The sequence below is a fragment of the Selaginella moellendorffii genome, unplaced genomic scaffold (assembly GCF_000143415.4).
Source record: "Selaginella moellendorffii unplaced genomic scaffold, v1.0 SELMOscaffold_71, whole genome shotgun sequence".
NCBI lineage: Eukaryota > Viridiplantae > Streptophyta > Lycopodiopsida > Selaginellales > Selaginellaceae > Selaginella > Selaginella moellendorffii.
In genome coordinates, this window is record NW_003314332.1 from 752640 (window position 1) to 773701 (window position 21062).

A 21062-nucleotide genomic window follows, 5' to 3' on the forward strand; every position below is an offset into this window, starting at 1 on the left:
AAAGGAATCTCATTATTATTCGTTTTTATAGTGGTTACGACGAGGGAGCGTTCGTGATCTTGTTTGTCCGATTTTACTGTTTGATAGACAGTTATGTATCTGCCATGTATAAGCATTGATAACACAATCGCTCTCACATGAAACCAGCCAAATCATTCAATTCATCGGGACTGCTTAAACTTAGATCCGGGAATGCTGTGGCGAAGAAGTGGTCACTCGCTCCTCCTCCTCGTCATTATCAGTCGTCATGCTTAATGGCTCGTACTTGGCGCCAATGGAGGAGAACTCGGGATCTTGGAGCAACTTGTTCATCAAAGCCTTGTCCAGCTGCAAGTAGACCACAAACCCATCGCCCTTGCTCGCATTTGGAAGGAAGAGCAAGAATTGCGGGACGAGCCTGGGAACCGGGGGGTTGATCCCCGCGAAGCAAGGCCCGCCATAGCCAAACTCGACGTCGTAGAGCCCCACCCTGGCGCAGCTGGAGATGGCCATAGCGCGCTCCTTGCTGGGTGGTCCTCTTCCCGCGTAGGCCACGAACGCCCGGAAGTAGGCCTCGTCGGCCCCTTTGACCGCCTCGTGGACCGGCGAGACCGAGTTGGCCAGGGGCCCGTCAACGAAGTCCGCGCGGGGCATGACCACGGCCTTTGGGAGCGCCAAGTTGCCGGCAAACGTGGCGGCGTCGAAACAGGCGCGGAAGTCGACCATGAGCACGAACTTGGCCATGGCGTCGCTGTCGTCGAGCTTCATCACGTTGCGCACCACGAAGGCGGTGACGGCCTCGAAGGAAGTGGTGCCCGGAGGAGCCATGGCCTTGAGCTCCCGCAGTGCCTCCTTGTCGTAAACCAGCCCTTCGATGCAGGACTCGCCAAAGTCGTCCTCCACACTGGATTCGCCACTGTCGCTTGCTGGTGCTGGTGTCGAATGACATGATTTGGTTCCGACAATGGCAGCCGGAGGAGCTGCCGATGGATTCGAGCCAGTAGAGGCGCTTGAGACGCTGGCGCCGGTGGTGGCGGCCACGAAAGCCGACCTGTCGTGGATGGGATCCTGGGACAGGGTCTTTCCTCGCGTCAGCTGTGACCACGCCTGCATGAACATGGAGACGGCGTGTGCGTCCCCGCATTGGTGGTGGAAGCTGCAACCAAGCGCCACAGCGCCGCATCTAAAGCGCGTCACCTACACCAGCAATGCGTCAACTTAGCCTCGATCGGGAGCCGAGAGATGGAAACTTTACCTGGACGGAGAGAGCTGCGACGGGAGGAGCATCCTCTCGAGGGACCGCATTCAATCGAGGGGCCAGCAGCCGGAGCTGCAAGCACGGCCGGCAGAAGACCGTCTTGCGCAGCTCCTCGTCCACATGAACCACTCTAAACTCGGCACCTCCGTTGTCACAGTGGAGATCCCACGACTGCGTCTCCGGGTTCTTCTTGAGCCTTCCAGCCCAGGGGTAGTACGGGACGAGCACTTTGGCCAGCGAGTGGCGGACCTTGTCCACGAACGAGTCGAAGCAGTCGGCTGAAATAGCATCGTAGATGAAGTAGACTGGTATATAGATCGGCAAGATGAACTTGTCCAGGACAGACAGCGAAATCCACCTCTCCTCTTGGGCCTCCTCCGGAACTACAACCCAAAAGGAATCCTTCTCTTCCTCCTGCCCCTCGTCCTTGACTAGAGATCGAGCACTTTGTCTACATATCTGTATAGAATATGGAGTCATTGTATATATCAGTCAAGTTTTGCGAACTACCTTCACGGCTGTCGAGTCTGCGGATGTAGTGCTCGGCGATACCACGGGGTTTGTGGCATGGAGTTCGGATGCATGAGGAGGAATCCTGCGAAACAATTAAAGACACGAAGACTGAGGAAAATTTCTGTGCAGCCTAGAGCCATGAAACAAGATGCTGCTTGCCATTGCCAATCATCGCAACAACAAAAGAAAAGAAGCCATGACTTGCCTCTGTTGCTGTGCTCCGGGATCCATATGGTATTCCGGTAAAACGTACAGGAGAGGCACTCCTTTTGAGAGCAGCTGCTAATCTCTTTGCACCGCTTGCACCGCCAGAATTTCACCTATTTACAAGCAATATCAGTTCGTCAATCTCATGTCTTCGTTCCAGAAAGTCAAGTACTTGGCTTTGCTGGACCCCATGAAAGGTCGCTCTTGAACACACCTTTAGCGGGACCGTCCTCCGCCCGCCGAACAAGCGAAGAATTCCTTGTGGTCTAGGACACAAGAGAGGAACACACTGTCACAAGGATAAGTATCAGCCTGAAAGCTCATTGATATCCGGCGAGCAAACTAATTCAGTCAGGTATGAGGATTAGTATCGTATCGCTTGCGTTTTCTTGTCAACCAACGGTGGCATAATCGCGGGCAATTAGTTTAGCTTCGTACACTCCACGACGACGACGCTGTGCATCTCGTGACAATTCCTGAGCAGCAGCGTGTGTGGTCCAGTCGGGTCGGGCAGCCTCCGCCAGAGACAAATCTCTCGCTTCTGTGCATACGAGCTGTTTCCATTCCAAAAGGCTACACTTTGGAGGAAAAGAAAACCATCCATAAAGAAAGCGAGAGCTCTGCCAAAGGTGAAAACAATAAACAAGAAAAGATGCCAACCGCTGGGACCAAACGTTCTTCCGGGACTTGCAAGTCTGGCCGCAAGAGAAATGAGAGTGACTCTCACAGCGAGCTCCAGGATGTACGCACGTACCCGATCAAGGCAGCCTGTTTTTATCACGGACACATGCCCATTGCTGGCATATGCAGCAAGCCACGAGGATCTATACACCGTAGCTCAACGCTAAACGTGCTTTCCATCTCGTCACCTCAACGCTGTAAGCTTGTTCCTCCCACACACACATCTCATCTCAGGGTCACACCATCACGGTCGTGGCGGAGGCAAAGACTCGGATCTCTCATCCCAGCAAAAGAGTCAGTCACAATAGTGGCTACAAACGCCCACTGTGGCTGACGAGGGGGGTGTCGTCCGCCACCGACAGTGGCTGCGACGAGGCGCACGACTCGGCCTCGTAGCTGTAGTAGCCCCGCTCCCTCGCCGAGAGCAGCATCCGGACCACCTGACGCATGGATGGCCGCTCCAAGGGCTGGAAGTTGGTGCAAAACAGCGCAACCTTGAGCACCAGGACCATCTCGTCTACAACCGACTGGTCGGACAGATCTAGTCGCGTGTCCAGCAGCTCCGCCGCCGAGCACTGCGTCCCTCGCCTCACCCATGTCACCAGGTCCCCGCCCAGTTCCAGCGGCTGGATGGGACGCCGCCCCGTTACCAGCTCCAGCAACACCACGCCAAAGCTGTAGATGTCACACTTCTCCGTCACGATCATCGTGTAGGCAAACTCTGGAGATCCACACCAAGTAAGTGTCACTGTTGTAGGTGTGCGTAGCTTACCGGGGGCAATGTAACCGTATGATCCAGCCACCGCCGTCGTGGACCTCCCCTCGGGTTCGTCCAAGAGCTTGGCCAGCCCGAAGTCTCCGACGTGAGCCTCAAAGTTCTCGTCCAGCAGGATGTTGTTGGACTTGATGTCTCTATGCACCACCAGCGGCTTGCAGTCGTGATGGAGATACGCCAACCCCTCCGCGGCTCCCACGGCGATGTTGTAGCGCCGGTTCCAGTCGAGAGGGCAGTCGCTCCTGTGAAGCAGCTCACCGAGGCTGCCATTGGACATGTACTCGTAGAGCAAGAGATTGCAGCCTTGGTGGCGGCAGAAGCCCATGAGCTTGACGATGTTGCAGTGGCGGACCTGGCCCAGCGTGGACAGCTCCGTGTTGAAGCTGTTTAGAAAGCTCGAGTGGGCTCCGTCGCTCTGGGTCATGATCTTCTTCACAGCCACCACCTCGCCGGTGCCCGGCACCACCGCCTTGTACACCGTCCCGGACGCGCCACTCCCAAGCACGTAGCTCTCGGCGAAGTCGTGCGTCGCCGCCACGATGTCGGCGTACGTGAAGCTCGACTTGGCCACCTGGAACTTGTCGCTGCTGTCGCCGCCGCTGAAGTACCTGCTGCTGCTGGGATCGTCCAACGGATTGAGCGGCGTGGGCCGCCGGGAGCAAAACCAAAGGGAGCCCGCCGCGATGAACACCACCGCGCCGCCAAGGATCCCAAACACCACGCCCAGCACGAGCTTGACGGGCACCGCCTGCCTGGACGACGCTAGGATGCCCCCGCCACCACCCGGAGTGGCGGAGTTTGGACCGCTGCCCACACTGGTCTGGCACAGCTGGAACAAGGGAGCTCCACAGAGGCCACTGTTGTCCGCAAAGTTGGTGGCGTCCATGTTTGCGAAGGCCGGAGCGCCGGGCAGCGGTCCGGCGAGCTGATTGTGGGAGACGTTGAAGACGATGAGGCTGCGAAGCCTGACGAAGGAGGCCGGGATGGAGCCCGACAGCATGTTGTTGGAGAGGTAGAGGTACTCCAGGAGGATGAGGTTTCCCAGCTCCTCGGGTATGGGCCCCGAGAGATAGTTGTGGCTGAGGTTGAGCATGATCTGGAGGCTCGTCAGGTTCCCCAGCTCGGGCGGTATCAAACCAGAGAGCCTGTTTCCTCCAAGGTGGACCTCCGTCAACCTCAAGCTGCCACCCAGGGCCGCCGGAACTTGACCCTGGAGCTGGTTGTCCGACAGCCTCAATCGGTCCAGTGACTTGAGCGAGCCGATCCTGTCCGGTATGCCACCCGTGAACAGGTTCTTGCTGAGATCCAGCAGCTGCAAGTTGGTGCAGTTTGTGATGGACGCTGGAATCTCACCCGTCAGCCTGTTGCTCGAGACGTTGAGCACGACAAGCTGCGAGAGTCTGCCAATGTCCGGTGGCAGCGTTCCCATGAGATCGTTGTTGTTGAGGAGTAGCCTTGACAGGCTCGTGCTCGGCGAGGGGATCCCTCCGGTGAATCGGTTCCCATAGAGCTCCAGCGACGTGAGGTTGACGAAGCGGCTGAGCTCCACGGGTATGGTCCCTTTGAACATGTTGTCGCCGAGGCGGAGCTGGACAAGGGAGTTGCAACTCCGCACCGCCCAAGGGATCTGGCCGCTGAGCCCGTTGCTGTAGAGGTTTAGCCAGATGAGGCCACCGTTCCAGCACACGTACTTTGGTATGCCACCCACGAGATTGTTCTCGGACAAGTCGAGAACCGCCAGCCTGCTGTTCTTACCCATGAGCGGAGGGATGCTGCCCGTTATGTTGTTCTCGAAGAGATGGAAGCGCTCCAGCGTTGGGATGTCTTGCAGCACCGGCGGGATGTCTCCACTCAGGCTGTTCATCGAGAAATCCAGCACCTTGAGACGCTTGAACTGTCCAAACTCCGCGGGCACGGGTCCGCTCAGCCGGTTCTCAAACAGGTGGAGAAGCTCCAGGGTGTCGATCCTTGCGAGGTCCCCGGGTATGGCACCCGTCAGCTGATTCTCCGATACGTCGATCTCCTTCGCCATGCTGCAGTTGCCGAGCTCCGCCGGGATGCTCCCGGTTAGCGAGTTGGAGTAGATGTAGAGGTACTCGAGGCTCGCCAACTTTCCAAGCGAGGGCGGGATGGAGCCCTGTAGCTGGTTCTTGTAGAGGGCGAGCATGGTCAGGTTGGATAGCTGGCCCAGCTGCGGAGGGATACTCCCGGTGAGGCAGTTTTGCCAGAGGACCAAGCTTTGGAGGTTGCGCATGGAGCCAATCTGGGGAGGGATGGCGCCTGAGATGGAGTTTTGCGCGAGGCCCAGGAAGGTCATGCTGCTGCAGTTGCTGATCTCGGGAGGGATGGAGCCGGAGAAGCTGTTCTGACCGGCCCGGATGATCTCGAGGTTTTGGAGGCGGCCAAGGCTGGCGGGGATTGGGCCCGTGAGATTGTTGGTGTAGAGCACCAGCTGCTGCAACGAGGCGAGGCCTCCGAAAGAGTCGGGGATGTTGTCGGTGAGGAAATTGTTGTAGAGGAAGAGCTGGCGGAGGGACGCGAGAGATCCCAGCTCGGCCGGGATAGGACCCCCGAACGCGTTGCTGCTGAGGTCCAGGGTCTGGAGGCGCCTGCATCGCGACAGCTGCCAGGGGATGGATCCATGGAGCTTGTTCTTGGAGAGGACGAGCGTCTCGAGCCGGGTGAGGTTACCGATGGACGCTGGCAATGTCCCGGAGATGTTGTGAGCGTCAAGATCCAGCACCGCGACGCGGCTCGAGTTGCCGGCACAAGTGACCCCTTTCCAAGAACATACCGTGCCGTTGCCTGACCCACTGCTATACTTACTCGCACTCGCGGATGACCAGGACCACGACCGAAGAGCGTCGCCGGGGAGCACCCAGCTGCGCTTTACCTCTGCTAGAACTGCCGCATCATCCACTTCCGGATCGCTCACCACCAAAGTCAAAAACCCCACAACCAGGATGGTGGATAGCCAGCTTCTCATCCTCCTTGGGTGGACGATCGCCAGCAGCAGGAAGAAACGAGCACGACTCCCTACAACACCACATTCTGATCCCCCCGATCGATCATCACCGCCGGATCATGAGCTGCTAGCACAAAGGGGCTTTGAGAGGCTGTCCAGTTCTAGAATCCTCAATCCTCATCCTTCCCCTGCCACTGCTCTAAATTCCCAGCGGATCCAGAGGCTCCTTCCTGCATTGCCTGATACCCCTGGAACTAATATATACCAGCCAGCCTGAGCCACTACAAGATCGAGTGAAAACTCTTGCCTTGAGATCCTGGAGAGATGAAGAAAACAGAGGTGGGCGCAATCATTCCAGCGCCATAGCCAAGTCTAGCTAAAAGATTTACCAGCGATCTTCGAGAATCGTCCATCCTTCGCTATCCGTCCATCCCTTCCTCCGTTGTCACGCCAGAGATCTTCCTTTTCGAAACGACTGTGACAGACCTTTGCTTGTGGGCTTGTGCTCCACAAAGCGGAAAAAAAAGTAAAAAGAAGAAAGAAATTAAAGTTCAAATTGCGGGGCATATGGAGAGAATATGCTGCCACTTGGCGGTGACGTGGACGGTTGGCTCGTGACGTGTGTCCACTAACGTTGTTGAAATATTCGCCGGTTATGATCAAATTTGCTCGTGCCTGCTGTGACGTTATAACTGGTAGGAGGTCGGAATCAAAGCATACGAGATCGAGATCAGAGGAGAAGATGGAAGATGGAAGATGGAATCTCATGATTTATCCGCCAAATCATCTAAAAGTATCTGGTGAGGAAGAACCACCACACCCGCAACCGCGCGCGAAAATTCCTTTGATTCTGGGTGACGAGATTCCCTTGGATACCCCTGTGATTATTGGTGATGTCATGGATTTGCTAAGTCCTCGCACGTCGTGCGCAACGTTTTCCAAGCGCTGCCACATTATAATTTGTCTAGTGCTTTCCGGGTCAGCCGTGCCCATGTTCGTGAATCGTCTCCTACTTTTTTAACACACAGAAGATAAACCCCGGCTGGCTCAAACTTGTTTCCTGTCTGTGACAACTCTCTTCGGGCTTATCTAATGTTATTCCATGTCGATCTTATGTGTGGGCTCAATTTATATATGCCTTGTATTGGACGGATCGAGTGTGGTCCAGATAGGCTTTCAGTCAAATTTTGGCACCCACGATCGTTGATGCCGTGTTGTGGCCGTTTAGACGCTAGGTAGCTTGGTATGGCATTTCTTTATTGGTTGTTTTTCCACGTTTACTTCACCATTTCTTTTCTTTGAAATTGCAAGTGTGATGCCATGGCCAAAGTTGGAAACAGCAAGATCACGGGACAAATGAAAAATAATAATAATTTCTGCTCCGTTGCAGCAGCAACGTGGTTTTCTTTTTTTCTTATTTATTTAAAATTCAATTGAGAAAATAGTTTAACATTGGAATATTCTAATATGTGAAGTTATGAGCCTTATTATGATCTTCAAATGTAAGTTCTCTAGTGCCATGTTCATAGAAGAGAACAGAGACTTTCTGCTCTTAATTTGCAGCATTATACAGACTAGTTATTTTTTGTTACAATAGTTAAATGACAATTTTTTATCTCACATCAACTATTACATTGGCAACTCAATTTATTTTTTTATTGTATTTGATGACCCTAATAGGTGAAAGTGGCCACAGCCTTTTTAGCAAATGTCACCATCGGGAGAAGCTAACAAAATTAACCACCTTAGGCACCATCTTTTCCCCCAAAGCTCTCAGCTTATCACACTTAAAATGAAGCGTATAACCACACACTTGAGATTGTCAACCAGTGGGTTGATAAAGTGAAACTCTGCCAGCTCTATGACAGCCATCGGAGCCTTGTCCAGTGCTACGATCTGAAAAAGACGTCTCTTTGAATCAACAAAGAGCCATAAAGTTGTATGCTGTGAATGGATACCTTCTCTACCGACTGGCAACCTTCCCCAAGGCGATCGAGGAAGACATCATAGCCGGAATGAGGATCCCAACCAGCAGCCTATAGCAAAAGCCACTGGAAACTGATGACACCCTTGGCTCTGCAGTATTCGAAAGCAACCATCCAGCAGGCAAGTAGCAGCCCACATAAGCTCCAACGACTTCCTTGTTGCCACCTGTCCTGTCATCCAAGGCCAAAAAGCCCCGGAATCTGTCTACTGCCACAAACATGTCGTTGGATCTGCCGTTCAGTTCAGTGGACATGACGAAGTAGGGGCCATACTCCTTCTGTTTAAAAAAGGCCGCATAGCACTAAGCATAGCACTTACCACCAATAGATCGTATATGGACCTTGTCCCGGCTACTACACTGGTGTCTTGCAACTTTCACAATGCTGATGAGAGGCATTTCTCTATGAGCTGCGTGAAATCCTTCCACCTGAGATCAAACAGCAACATACTCGGTAGGTCTCTGAACACAGGTACAAATGTGATGCTCGTGTGCATCAACGGGAATGGGTATGTCAGCTCAAGGAAATTATCCATGAACATCATCTGTTCGCTGGACAGTGTGAGCACACTGGCCCAATCGATTGCAATAAGGTTCATTTAATCAATTCCAAATCCTCACAGAAAGCTTATTGCAGTCCACCAAAATTCTATGCATTCCAGCTAGAGATCACAAACTAGAGAAAGGAAAATGTCGTCAGAGAAGTTAAGCTCACCAGATATTACAACCAGACACCAACAGTGAGACGGGATATGCATGCAATGAACTAGAGAAAGAAAAATGTTGTTAGAGAAATTATGCGATTATAAACAGATGCCAACATCAACCAAAGCATACGTATTACAGAGCTGGGCAGTCACTTTGCTAGTCAGCCAATTTTACCACGAACAATACACCAAACGAAAAGAACGCCACACAGCCAGACATAGAAAATAAGTATCACCCGTTCAAACAAACAAAACACCATAAGTCAGAGACTACATGGAAGGACATCAAGTATAGAAGATCAAAATGAGGCTTTTCAACCAGCCACAGATACAGGCAGAAAACTGGGAGAGCCACAATGTAAACATGGCCTGTGTGATGCAGCATGAAACCAACAGGAGAGCAATAGATGTAACAATGACAAAAGATCAACTACAGATCCAAAGTGACCAACTCAGAATGCATGGCTAGCATCAACCAAGAGAGCTATAGCTTCAGCGCCAATCACAAATAGACGCATGGCACAAGGGTACCAGGGATGGGGACAACAACACCAGACTACATGAAAGCAAAGAGAGCAAAGAGTACACCAACAAACAATTACAAACCTCAAAATCGCAATCAGGCAGACTACAAAATAGTGGCCAATAGCCCAACAAGAGAACACTAACGAGGCCAGGAACAATCATAGCCACCACCAACCACACTTATCAAAGCAAATAGCACACAAAAGAGGAACATGAAGTGTGGTTCTCAATGTTGTATTACTCTGGCTGCCACACATCGAGTATAGACAGCTCTCAGGCCCAGAGCAAAAGACTCGAGACCGAAAAGAGATGCGTTCAATCTCTCATATACCATGCACAGAAAATGCTTACAGGATCAATGGAGCTTGTTCTCACAAACAGAGAAAAAAAAGGGATGAAAGGCCCACCACATGCCATAGCGAGAAACTAGAACCACAAACCAAAATCATGGCTATTATGTCAGCAGGCGAGCACAAATGGCACACTATGACATACTAACAATCCAACAGCATGAGAGCAAGATCACAATGTACTCAGATCTCATAGTACAAACGTCAACTTATAAACAAACCCCACAAGAGTATCAAGTAAATGAATGCTTACCTGGTGCAGCCTGAAGAGCGACTGCAGCACATAAAAAGTTGTCAATACAGTTTTTGATGTAGTTCAAAACTACATCAAAAAACACCAGAAAACACCAGTAAATAAGAGGTAAAAGGGATAGTAACAAAATAAAAAATAGCAAACAGCACACAACGACATAGCCAACCACAACACAACATCTTGTCGTAAACAACCGGAAAACACCTGAGTACAGGCTAATACAAAATCATCCAGCCCAACAAGCAAAGTTCACAAGGCCACAAACAAATGCCTGATGCCATAGCCACATTAAATCAAACAACACAATGGCCTAAAACAACTAAGAGCAGACTAGCCAAAACACAAGCCACGCTATAGCCACCAAAAAACAAATAGGAACAAATTCGCCCAAACTGACAAGACTGGCCTCTCCAAGCTCTATCTAGCCATACCAAGAAATCCGATCACATAAAAAAACTAAGATCCCCAAATTCATATTTAATCCAACCCCAAATCTAATCTATTTATAATTTGCTCTTACTCAAGAGATTGCGGAATAGCCAAATGCCAAAGAGGAAAGCTAGCTTACTTGAGTTTGCCCACGCAGCTCGATCACAATCTTTGGTTTTTGAGTTTCAAGTTTAGAGTTTTTGAGTGCCCTGCCCCACAATTTTCTTCTTGCTCGGGTGGTACTGGGTGTTGCCTGCACCGGGCCTCTACGAATACTCTTCTCTTCTGAAATGAATATGCATCGCTTCTTGTTGGGGCTTAGATTTTATTGTAGAGCCAGATCTTGAGCAGTGTATCTTGAGCCGGGAGCCCATAGACATAGAATTAGACAGTATTAATTCTCCTGGCTTGTCTATAGTTCAGATTGTGGTGCATTCTGGTTTCTATAAATCAATCCCAGAAACATTGTATCCCTTGATGTGATCCCTGTACAGTGTGTCTGAGAGACAAGCCAGGAGAGAATGTTTTCTAGTTTAGTGCATTTTCCAATCGTGAAACTTCCTGCAAGAAATCTTGGTGATCTGATCTCACAATTTCGTTGCTATTAGTTAGCAAGATGAATGGGCCAATGATAACTCATACATGTTCACATAACAAGGCATGAAATGGATCATTTGCAAAGGCATCTAGGATTTTCTTTATTCTTTTTACCATGATCACTCTTTTGCCGCCGAAGATGCCATTGGGGTCCGACACTGTGAGAGACTAGTGCCGCGGACAGCATCCTCCAGCCCCCACTCTGCTTGCCCAAACTACTCACCATCACCTCGACACCACCAATCAATTAAGGGATTGTTCAATTGAGTTGGATCTGATATCTTGTGTGTCTTCCATGATCTGTGTTTGTCTGGGTTGTTTCAGGCTATGGTATTCTTCTGTTGCTTGTTTGACCTGCGGCGCTCATTTGGGCGAGTTTGTTTCTATTTGGCCATGGCGTGGGTTATGTTTTGGCTATGGCATCTGTGCTTTGGGTTGTTTCAGGCTATGGCGCCGTGTGCTGTTTGATGAAGTGGCTATGGCATCAGGCTTTTGTTCGTGGCCGTTTGCTTGTTGGGCTGGATGTTTTTGTATCAGCCACGATTTTGTAGTCTGCCTGATTGCGATTGTGCTCATTGCTTTCATGTAGTCTGAAGTTTTCCGGTTGTTGTCCCTGCATGCGTCTATTTGTGTTTGGTGCGGCTCTGGTGTTTTTCTATGTAGTTGTGAACTGTACTGACAACTTTTTGTGTGCTGCAGTGCCCTCTGCGACAGCTCTTCAGGCTGCACCAGGTAAGCATCCATTCTTGTATACTCTTGTGGGTTTGTAAGTTGACGTTTGAGGTACGAGATCTGAGTATGTGTGTGATCTTGCTCTCGTGCTGTTGGATTCTTGGTATTCTGCGATCTTTTGGAACTGATTGAATGGACCTTATTGCAGTCGATTGGGCCAGTGTGGTCACACTATGTTGGCTATGTTGCTCACTCCTGTTCTTGTCTGAAACAGAAACAAAAACAACCATAACAGGATCAGTCCTGTTACAGGCGTGTGATACTTCCATCTCCACGAAATCGCGGTTCATATCTCGGTTGGCTCCTCACGAGTCGGGTTATAAGGCGAAATTTCCCTCGGCCCGGACACTCATGTGCGCGCTTAGTAACCTGCCATGCCTTCTATGGGAAGGCGTAGGAGATGGACTTGTGGAGCTCGACAATCGGTTTGCGCAGAGGTTGTCAGAACGTCAAGTCACCGTGCTATTGGCTCCCAGCGGTTCAGGAAAAACGAGAATGTTAATCGAACTTGCCTGCAGTAGATTCACGTTGTTTCTCACGGGTAAGCGTCCGATGGTTGGATTTGGAGGAGGATCGGATGATGTAGATAGGGTTGCCAGGTGGATGGAGACTCGGTTGCCCGGAGGTGAACACGATCTCGATCCGAATCATGCAGTGGTGCGGTTTGGTGTTGGGATTTTGATTCTTGTCCGGTTGAAATATTTGAAGTTGCTGAAAGCGCTGAAACCTGGGCTTCATCCTCGTGATTGGGCTTTTTTCCAGTTGGAGTACCCGGCAGTTGATGATGTCTTCCATGCTGCTGTTGAAGCCTTGATCGATTGTGTTCCAGTGGATCAGCAACTGCCTTCGGATCAGCTAAAGGAGGTTATAAGGAATCTTGTAGATGACATTGGCTGGAAGGAGGGGGTGGTTGTCCTTGATGAGGCTCACATGCTGCTTCATTGTATGAAAGGTCGATTCAAGTCTGAACTCACTCCTACGAAAGGGCAGCCGTTGTTGAACCCCATGTTACTGGCTCTGAAGTCGTACGGTTTCTTGAAGAGCTGCTTGTTTGTTGCGGGCACCGGCACGGGTATGCTTAAGGTTCGGGAAAGACTTCTGGGAGGGACAGTGAAGCCTTTCGATGTAACCGAAATTTATAGCTTACCTGGCTTTGACGACACCAACATTCCAGCCTTTCTCCAACGGTTTATAGATATCAGCAGGCTGGACATGCCCGCGATTACTTCCATGTACACTGGAAGAAGGCGACTTTTGAGCACGGCGATTGAGAAGTACGTTGTGCAGGACAAACCACCAGAGGATTGGTTCCAAGTTTTCTTCTTGGAGTTGATCAACAAGACTGGGGTGGAGCCTGGACTTTTTCGGTCTTTAAGGGATGAAGCAGAGCGGGTGTGGGATGATCCAGAGACGGCACAAATGATTGAGGACATTCTGTTCACGTATTATCTTACAGGTATGTGTCGCTGATTCTTTACAGATATATTCCTCATGCTGGTTTTTTCCAGGTTTTGGTCATGTTATTGTGCAGCAGAAGAGGAGTGTCATGACCTTAGTTGATTGTGGCTTTGCAACACTGCTTGAGAGTGACGCCAGTGCCGGACCTTTTGCACCGATTATTCCACACATAAGAGGGGTGAGGGGTGATGAAGCCGGACCTGGTTCTTCAGGTCCGGCTGACGTGCGATACGTGATCCTTCAAGAGCTGATGATTGCAGAAGCACTCTGGGACCATATGCCTGCTGGTACAGTAATGGAGCGAGTCATCAGCACAGCTGCAAACGCATCAGCCTTTGGCATTACCTTTGAGCGGTTTGCATGCATCATTGGGGAGGCATTTGACAACAAGCTACCAGCTGAGGTTTTGGGTTTGCAGGAAACAGATGTGGTCTACAAGGAGGAGTTTGAAGTTGTAAAGCCAAGAGGGCACTCGGGGGTGCTGGTTCAGGAGATTCGGACTGAAGAACAGTTGAACCTGTGGCTTGAAGCTGTTGAGGCTGGTGCATCGTTTGCTACTTATGCATGGCTTGGATCATTCCAAGAAGGTGGACTAGATGGGATGTTTCTTCTCAGAAGCAAAAAGTCGCACAAGATGATGCCTGTGTTTCTAGAGTTCAGGACCGGATCTGGGCTGGGTGTGACTCAAGCTTTTTCTTCACTCGACATCATGAAGATTGACAAGATGCTGCATTCAGGAGGAGCCTCTCGAAAACTAAAACAGTGGTGCTGGACTGGCAATCCTAGGCTGGTTGTTTCACCGAACCCACATCCAAAGGTAGGAAAGGTGGCCTTAGGAGATGTGAGGCGGAGTGGGCGAGCGAGAAAGGGGCGCAAAGAAATCCCCCTGGTAAGGCATATTTCATTTGATCTTTGACATGTTTATTTTCTCCTTCAGGTTTCACCTCTATCGGCTGTTTGGGCTGGTCGGAAACTTCGGGGGATCGTCAACCAGGAATTGCTGGATGCTGTGGAAGAGGTGAAGGAAGGTTTGCAGAAACGGAAAAGGGGGTGAAGCGCTTTGCTACGTCTTCGGGCCACTCACAGTTCTCCCCTGTGTCCTTGATCTTCTGTTTTGGGAAGGGTTTGAAGAGTTTTTCAGGGACCACATCAATGAATCTCACTTTGTGAAACCGTTGCAGCAAGTCTTCCACATAATCCATGATTGCTGCCTTATGGTTTCCGCTTCCCATGCTATTTGCGTGCTAAACCATAGGTTTTAACTTATAGAACACGTTTCTAGAATATTCAGAGTATTATAGTTTTAAATTTATAGAAGTTCCTAGAATATTCAGAGTGTATATTATGAACTTCATAGAGTTTGCAAGCAAGAACGTAGGTGCACTGCAACTATTGTGTGGAGTAATTGGTGGTGGTGGTGTTTGTCAAAGAGTGGTTGGTTGATACCACCTGGCAAATGAAGAATAGCTCGCCCTTTACTTCTATCTTTTGCTTTTTGTTTGGGGAATAACGTCCACCGCTTAGCAAGTAAAAACACACATATAATTAAGTAAAACACACATACAAATAAGCAAGTTTTACCTTTGTAAGTGTTAAAACATGCCTGATCCAAGTCTTGTTTATGAGGAAGGACAGCTCTTAATAAACCATTCTCTGAAGCCAAGGTTTGGAGCCTCTCCAAACCTGCATCCTCAATTTTCTTTCCTTCCAAACTGAGTAGATCAGTAGAATCTAACGCATCAGTAATCCCACCTTGAGTGCCAGCAGGCCTTTTTTACTGCATTTGTAACACACAAGGGATGAGCCGACTCTTCTGCCCAGAGTACCCAAGAAAAAGATGGCATCTGGTCCGTTACCTGTCGTCAATATATTTTTTCGAAGTGTAGCACCTGCTGTGGTGAACATGCTTTTCCATGCAGATTGTCACCTCCATGTCTACAAGAGTGCATGGTCTCTCAAGCTTTGCAGTCTCAAAGTAGATGCCGGGAACTTTGAAAGTGTCATTGCGTAACAGCACCTTGTTCTCTTGGTGAAGGAACTGCCTCACAAACTCTGCTGGCACCTTCCCATCTAGTTCCTGAGCTTCCCCAAAAGCAGCCAGCTTCTCTAAGCCCAGACCGATCTTTGAGTGATCACCTTGTCCTTTGCTGGTAAGCATGTCTTGACAGGAGTCCGAGTCGGTCATAAAATGGTGATAGAGCACTCTGAGTACAGCAGGTTCCTCAAGCCTTATCCAGCGTTCTTTGCGGCCTGAGAAGAAGTCATCAATGTTCTTGAGTTCCAATTGGCTTTTATTCGTCAACCAGGCTAAACCATATTCCACCAACTGAAGCGATGGGTCCTTGATGCTGATGAGAGTCGAAGAAGATCCAGAAATTTCGTGGTAAAGTATCACCTTCAACTCTTGCATGGCAGCTCAGGTAACACTGACGCCTGCTCCGAGAGAATCCTGAGTGCAAATTCTTTCGAAGAACTCGACATTCCGGTCAATATTCTCTTAAGGTCAGATCGTTAAAAAATTGCATAACATGTTAGTCTTTGACTTGAAAATTCAAAAGCGGGGGTGGATTCTTCTCTTTAGGTCAGATCGTTAAAAAATTGAGCTGTTCGTAAATGGAGGACTTTGATCATCCATGAGCAAAAATTTCTAAAGATCCTACAGGTAAGTAGGTATTTTTTATTGTGTTCATGAGATCTCTTATATTCTACATTCATAGGCCACCATGCTCTCATAAAATGCGAATGGTGCTTGGAAGCTCATAAAGACAATCAGTTCACTCAATCAGTTCCAGCTCCATGCACTGAATGTCTATGCAAAGTCCAACAGTCACAAGGAGGCCAAGCAAATTTGCAAAGCCAATAAGCTTAGAAGGGAGCTGCAAAGAGGTTCCATGGATGATGCACTAGACCGACAGAGAGATCAACATGAAGAGCGAATAGTGCAAGTGATGAAGCTTGTCCATCATCTCATTTTGGCAAATCTTCCGCTTAACTTAATCGGATCTGAAGTTCAGAACTACATTTACCAAGGAGCACCAAATTTCCCTCAAGCTGGAGACTACTCAGCTTGTGTGAATCCAGTCTCAGCTCGTGAGTTTCTTCAAGCGACTAAGTTTGTGGGGAGCAGAAGCTAGTTTCAGAGATTCAAGCCAGCCCATTCTTCTCAGGCTAGTGGATGAGAACACTGATCACACGTCCAAACAGCACCTGATTGTGTGCATCATCTATCTGCGTGATGGAAAGGAGTTCGTCAAACTGATTCCAGTCCATGATGGTACATCAAATTCTATTTTCACAGCTCTCCAGTCTTTGCTATTCACCACTATGGAACTAGACTAGTTGCTTTCTGGTCAGATGGTGCTTCAAGCATGGTTGGCCGTCACGCAGGTGTGCTTCAGAGGCTCAGAGAGTCACATCGAGAGTCACTTGCGCTTTTGCAAGTTTTCCGTGGATCTTCTCTGCAATCAACAAGTTAGCTAGGAATATCAGGACCTGGCTTGGGAAAAGCTCTCTGCGCCACAAGGAGTTAAAGGAGCTTCAAGCCTCGTACAACTTCAAGCATGTGAACAATGAAGATGCTCTCTCTTCATGACGTTCGCTGGTTATACCTAGGGGAAGTGATGGATCGGCTTGTTGTTGTCATGCTTTCATGGAGCAGTGGAAAGCACTTGACAAAGCAAGGTAGTAAGCTTACAACGTTTCAGATCCGATTCTTCTTAAATCTCATTGCTTGTGTCCTCCACGAGGAACTAAATTTTCGATGGCTGTTTGTTCAACAATCTCAGACTACTTGCATAGTACCATAGCAAAACTCAAGGTATACAAACAAGAATCCACTAGACTTCGGTTCTGCATGAAGTAAGAGGTTTTTGGAAGAGCAAATGCTAGATTACATTGCAAGGCTTTTTTCGGAAGAGCAAATGCTAAATTACATTGCAGATTTACAAAGCCTTTTTACAAATCCAATGAAGGCATTCATTAAATAATGGAGTAATCAATTGTTGATCCAAAGATTAACATTGCGCGTGAAAAGAGGAGAAAAGAAGAAACCCTATGAAAACTTTGAAGATTTAGACATGACAAATGTGAAAATGTATCAGCCCAAACCCTTGATGGAGTTGGATGTAAACCAAATTTCTGGATCAATTCAAAAAGCTTAACGACAAGTTGCGCGGTGTGCCGTAAAACGCGGTTCCGCTCAATTCGTTAGATTCTATCTGCCCCAAAAGAGGCAAACAAAACTTGTAGCAGCTACCAATGCGCGCACCTTGGCTATGTTCTGCACCATGCCCTAAGTCCATGACGACACAACCAAGGGAGCTGCAGGCAGCTAGCTTCGTTTACAGATTTGGAGTGAACTTTGGGTAATTGCCTGCAATATGGACGAGGGTCATGGTTCACACGCACCTGCGGGCAGCGATGGCGGATCATCCTCCATGTCTCCGAGTATGGGTCACGTCGCTGGATTCGAAGCTCAATTAATGCCGATGCAAAGCAGTTTTTACTGGGGTAAGGACATGACGCTCTTGTTTTCGAGCTGGGTAACAAGAAATCCGGTTCACTACGCACTCGTTGTCCTGGCTGTTTTTATCTTTGCAATCGCCCACCAGTTTCTGGGATACATCCACAAGCTCTACAACGGAAGCAGCAGCAGTGGCAGCAGCAAACACAAACACGCATGGCTCGAGATGTTGGTGGGGGTGGTTTTGTATGGCGCCCACACAACCACGGGCTACTTGCTCATGCTCATCGTCATGAGCTTCAACGGAGGTGTCTTCGTTGCCGTCATATCTGGGCTGTGCCTGGGATTCTTGATATTCCAAGCCATTGAGAGGGCTATGAATGTGAATGGTATTGGTGCAGAGTAAGATAATATATTCAAAACAAATCATTCTAAGTTATCATAGGATGAAGTCCACTCACGGTTGTGTAGAGCAAGTGTCGTGTTGGTGTTGGTGATCAGCGGCAGTGGTTTTGTTCGATCCAAGCTTGAATGGAAAGACGAGGATGCCCAAGCAAAGCCCCAAGACAACAGCGATAAACACCCCCACGTTGAAGCTCATGACAATGAGCATGAGCAAGTAACTGGTGGAAACATAGGCAGCGTACAAGACGAGGGCGATGGCTGCCTGGCCGCGGCCTGAAATGGAGTAGAACATGTCGCTGCGGCCCCTGAGATAGCACAGAAACTGGTGGAGAATCGCAAAGCAGACGACGGCCAAGAGCGTTAGAGAGTACTCGACCCAGTTGCTGGTGGTCCAGCCCGAGAACAAAAGCGTTACATTCTTGCTCCAGATGAAGCTCATCTGCATCATCATCATATTATGCATCCCCATCCCCGTCCCCATCCCCATGGAAGGATTCGAGGGCGCTGCTGCCTGATCATGGTCGTGACCACCGTGATCCATATCCATCTTCGATCGATCCGCCAATCAATTCCCTTCGAGGGAGGAAGAGCCGTGAAGAGGCTTTTGGTCGGCCTAAAACGCTGCCACTTAAACAGCCATGCATTCCTGCCCAAGTACAAGTACTGCACAGCAATTTAGTACTAGCATACAAATTCAACGTTGTTTTTGAGGACGTACTTTAGTTTTTTGTGAAATGGAATGTGTGATCTCATCTGAGCCCCACATCTACACGTACATTCCGGTTGGCTGCTTTACCAGTATAGCGCCATGGATTAATCGCCAGCTAGCAGCTAGGTCGAATCGAAGGCGCTGCGCTTTGCGTTGGACAGTTGGACTTGGAAGAAAGAAAGAACGATGTTACTTAGGTGAGAGCGTGCGTCCATTCCACTACCTAGTGCTTGTAATCAAGGGGAGCATCATATCGAAATATCTGGTCATGGAGGCACTGTCGTCGAGGGCGCTGGTGCTCGAGCACCACCATGTCAATCACAATGTCTTGCTGTGGCAACAACGGCCATGGAGGGCGCCTCAATCGGCGGCCCTGCTATCCGTGGCGCACTCGGCATTGAGGCGCACAAAAGCCAGGCTATGGCGATGGCCATCGTCGTCGTGCCGGGTGAGTAACTTGTTTTGCTGCTTACAAGACTTCATAGATTTGATCTCAACTCTAGAGACGACACAATTGGACAGGATTTGCTTGTCGCAGCTGCCACCAGTGCGTCTTGCTTGGCCTCCGCTTCTTCTTCTTCTTCCACAGCCGAGTTTGGTGACCAAAACCACCAAAGCCATGATGCAGCAGCGCCGCCATCGCAGCGGCAATCGGAGCTAGGAGAGAGTGCTGCCGACCTGCAAACTTCGAAGGAGTCGCAAACTGCCCCGCAAAAGATGTGAGTCTCCTCGACTTTTGTTTGTGGAGCTCTAAGCTCTGAAATGCATGCACAGGGTGTAACGATTATATGATGTCTCGGCACTGGCAGGCCGACCAGAAACCTTCAAGCCGCGGGGATCATCTCGGGAATCACACTCGTGGGAACAATAGCCGCCGTTTCCTTCACGCTCGCCAGCGGAGGTCCGGCCGCGCTTGCCGCAGCGATCTCCAAGTCGGGATTCTATGCTGCGTTTGCGTTGATTTTTGTGTCGGAGATTGGCGATAAGGCAAGTTTTCTTCTTTCGGGTGCGCAGGATTCTGAGCTGGTTGCGTTGTGCACAGACGTTCTTCATCGCCGCATTGCTGGCCATGAGACACTCTCGAGGACTGGTGAGTTTAATTGATCAGAGAGTGTTTGTATGATATGATTGAGTGAGAACTTGTATGTGATCGATCAGGTGCTGCTGGGCTCAATGGGTGCGCTTAGCCTCATGACCGTCATCTCGGTTGTCATCGGGAGGCTTTTCCAACGCGTGCCGGCACAACTACAGACTTGTAAGCCTCTTCTCTCGCTCTCTCGTGTTTATGTTTTGGATTTCATTCGCGAGTGATCCCGGCCAGCTTTGCCAATTGGTGAGTATGCCGCTGTGGCGCTCCTCATCCTCTTTGGCCTGAAAGCAATCAAAGAGGCGTGGGAGCTACCGTCAGCCCCCGCTGATGCACCGGATGCGGCAGCTGACTCGGGCGAGCTTGCAGAAGCGGAACAAGTTGTCAAGCAAGTCCAGGTGTGTAAACTTCCTCTCGGCTCTCTGGGATTCTAACCTTTCAACTCGGAGTAGTGCAGGCTGACAAGAAGTTGAGCACTCCGCTGACAATACTCGGAGAAACATTCAGCCTGGTCTTCCTAGCCGTGAGTTTTGGTTTCTCTGATTAAGCTCCCCCGGGACTTACGTGCATGCATGTCTCAGGAATGGGGGGATCGATCGATGCTGGCCACAGTCGCCCTGGGTGCCGCTCAAGTAAGTGTGGCGTGATCTTCATGTACTCAAAAGTGTTTGCTTGCTTGCACAACAGTCTCCGTGGGGCGTGGCGTCGGGCGCAATCCTGGGACATACGCTCGCAACGTTGCTGGCTGTGCTTGGCGGCGCACTTCTAGCTCGATATATCTCCGAGAAAGTGGTACGTTTTTGGTGTGGCTAGACGAAGATCTCAGCTCACTAGCGTGTGGGCTTGTGACACACCAGGTTGGCTACACGGGCGGAGTCCTCTTTCTTGTGTTTGCGGCCGCGACTCTGCTGGGAGCATTCTAGCCCGAAAGTTTTGTTTTGTACTCCCTTTCTCCCTTTGAATCACAATGAGAATTATTTAGGGCT

The 21062-nt window shown here is 49.8% G+C and overlaps 6 protein-coding genes across 9 annotated transcripts; 3 read left to right on the forward strand and 3 right to left on the reverse strand.

Moving 5' to 3' along the window:
* Positions 1 to 131: 131 nt before the first annotated feature.
* LOC112340830 (agmatine hydroxycinnamoyltransferase 1-like) lies at positions 132 to 2502 on the reverse strand. 2 transcript variants are annotated; one of them, XM_024659922.1, is made up of 5 exons: positions 2172 to 2502; positions 1956 to 2070; positions 1748 to 1832; positions 1235 to 1696; positions 132 to 1176 (listed from the first exon to the last, which is right to left on the reverse strand). In XM_024659922.1, the coding sequence occupies exons 2-5, from the start codon at positions 1979 to 1981 to the stop codon at positions 181 to 183; spliced, it is 1569 nt and encodes a 522-aa protein (XP_024515690.1). In that variant the 5' UTR covers positions 1982 to 2070; positions 2172 to 2502; the 3' UTR covers positions 132 to 180. The 2 variants fall into 2 exon arrangements, with proteins under 2 accessions (XP_024515690.1, XP_024515688.1); XM_024659920.1 differs by having other exon boundaries at positions 2130 to 2502.
* Positions 2503 to 2891: 389 nt separating this feature from the next.
* LOC9639724 (leucine-rich repeat receptor-like serine/threonine-protein kinase At1g17230) lies at positions 2892 to 6897 on the reverse strand. Of its 2 annotated transcripts, XM_024659919.1 has the most exons (3): positions 6768 to 6897; positions 3411 to 6694; positions 2892 to 3359 (listed from the first exon to the last, which is right to left on the reverse strand). In XM_024659919.1, exons 2-3 carry the CDS (start codon positions 6397 to 6399, stop codon positions 2950 to 2952), a joined length of 3399 nt encoding a protein of 1132 aa, XP_024515687.1. In that variant the 5' UTR covers positions 6400 to 6694; positions 6768 to 6897; the 3' UTR covers positions 2892 to 2949. The 2 variants fall into 2 exon arrangements, with proteins under 2 accessions (XP_024515687.1, XP_002986115.2); XM_002986069.2 differs by having other exon boundaries at positions 3411 to 6897.
* A 4398-nt stretch (positions 6898 to 11295) lies between these two features.
* LOC9639791 lies at positions 11296 to 14639 on the forward strand. Of its 2 annotated transcripts, none has more exons than XM_024660020.1 (4): positions 11296 to 11955; positions 12170 to 13411; positions 13464 to 14302; positions 14351 to 14639. In XM_024660020.1, exons 1-4 carry the CDS (start codon positions 11841 to 11843, stop codon positions 14465 to 14467), a joined length of 2313 nt encoding a protein of 770 aa, XP_024515788.1. In that variant the 5' UTR covers positions 11296 to 11840; the 3' UTR covers positions 14468 to 14639. The 2 variants fall into 2 exon arrangements, with proteins under 2 accessions (XP_024515788.1, XP_024515789.1); XM_024660021.1 differs by lacking the exon at positions 11296 to 11955 and having other exon boundaries at positions 12412 to 12496; positions 12555 to 13411.
* Positions 14640 to 17756: 3117 nt separating this feature from the next.
* LOC9639792 (copper transporter 5.1) lies at positions 17757 to 18313 on the forward strand. The gene has a single exon (XM_002986006.2). It carries the CDS (start codon positions 17793 to 17795, stop codon positions 18279 to 18281), a length of 489 nt encoding a protein of 162 aa, XP_002986052.2. The 5' UTR covers positions 17757 to 17792; the 3' UTR covers positions 18282 to 18313.
* On the reverse strand, positions 18248 to 18911 carry LOC112340853 (copper transporter 6-like). Its single transcript, XM_024659978.1, has one exon. It carries the CDS (start codon positions 18825 to 18827, stop codon positions 18333 to 18335), a length of 495 nt encoding a protein of 164 aa, XP_024515746.1. The 5' UTR covers positions 18828 to 18911; the 3' UTR covers positions 18248 to 18332.
* Positions 18912 to 19075: 164 nt separating this feature from the next.
* Positions 19076 to 21062, forward strand: LOC112340820 (GDT1-like protein 2, chloroplastic). Its single transcript, XM_024659882.1, has 10 exons — positions 19076 to 19437; positions 19512 to 19708; positions 19799 to 19976; positions 20032 to 20079; positions 20148 to 20244; positions 20311 to 20474; positions 20534 to 20599; positions 20658 to 20708; positions 20764 to 20868; positions 20934 to 21062. The coding sequence occupies exons 1-10, from the start codon at positions 19258 to 19260 to the stop codon at positions 20997 to 20999; spliced, it is 1152 nt and encodes a 383-aa protein (XP_024515650.1). The 5' UTR covers positions 19076 to 19257; the 3' UTR covers positions 21000 to 21062.

Bases quoted from the DNA above. Each gene is read 5' to 3' on its own strand.
- LOC112340820 (XM_024659882.1), top strand. From the start codon at position 19,258: ATGGAGGCACTGTCGTCGAGGGCGCTGGTGCTCGAGCACCACCATGTC. The intron at 20,245-20,310 runs GTAAGCCTCTTC...GATCCCGGCCAG, and splicing joins GCCGGCACAACTACAGACTT to CTTTGCCAATTGGTGAGTAT. The intron at 20,600-20,657 runs GTGAGTTTTGGT...TGCATGTCTCAG, and splicing joins TCAGCCTGGTCTTCCTAGCC to GAATGGGGGGATCGATCGAT.
- LOC9639791 (XM_024660020.1), top strand. From the start codon at position 11,841: ATGCGTCTATTTGTGTTTGGTGCGGCTCTGGTGTTTTTCTATGTAGTT. The intron at 13,412-13,463 runs GTATGTGTCGCT...GGTTTTTTCCAG, and splicing joins GTTCACGTATTATCTTACAG to GTTTTGGTCATGTTATTGTG. The intron at 14,303-14,350 runs GTAAGGCATATT...TTTCTCCTTCAG, and splicing joins GGCGCAAAGAAATCCCCCTG to GTTTCACCTCTATCGGCTGT.
- LOC9639724 (XM_024659919.1), bottom strand. From the start codon at position 6,399: ATGAGAAGCTGGCTATCCACCATCCTGGTTGTGGGGTTTTTGACTTTG. The intron at 3,360-3,410 runs GTAAGCTACGCA...GTGGATCTCCAG, and splicing joins ATACGGTTACATTGCCCCCG to AGTTTGCCTACACGATGATC.
- LOC9639792 (XM_002986006.2), top strand. From the start codon at position 17,793: ATGGACGAGGGTCATGGTTCACACGCACCTGCGGGCAGCGATGGCGGA.
- LOC112340830 (XM_024659922.1), bottom strand. From the start codon at position 1,981: ATGGATCCCGGAGCACAGCAACAGAG. The intron at 1,833-1,955 runs GCAAGTCATGGC...ATTGTTTCGCAG, and splicing joins CCCGGAGCACAGCAACAGAG to GATTCCTCCTCATGCATCCG. The intron at 1,697-1,747 runs GTAGTTCGCAAA...TATTCTATACAG, and splicing joins CAGACTCGACAGCCGTGAAG to ATATGTAGACAAAGTGCTCG.
- LOC112340853 (XM_024659978.1), bottom strand. From the start codon at position 18,827: ATGGATATGGATCACGGTGGTCACGACCATGATCAGGCAGCAGCGCCC.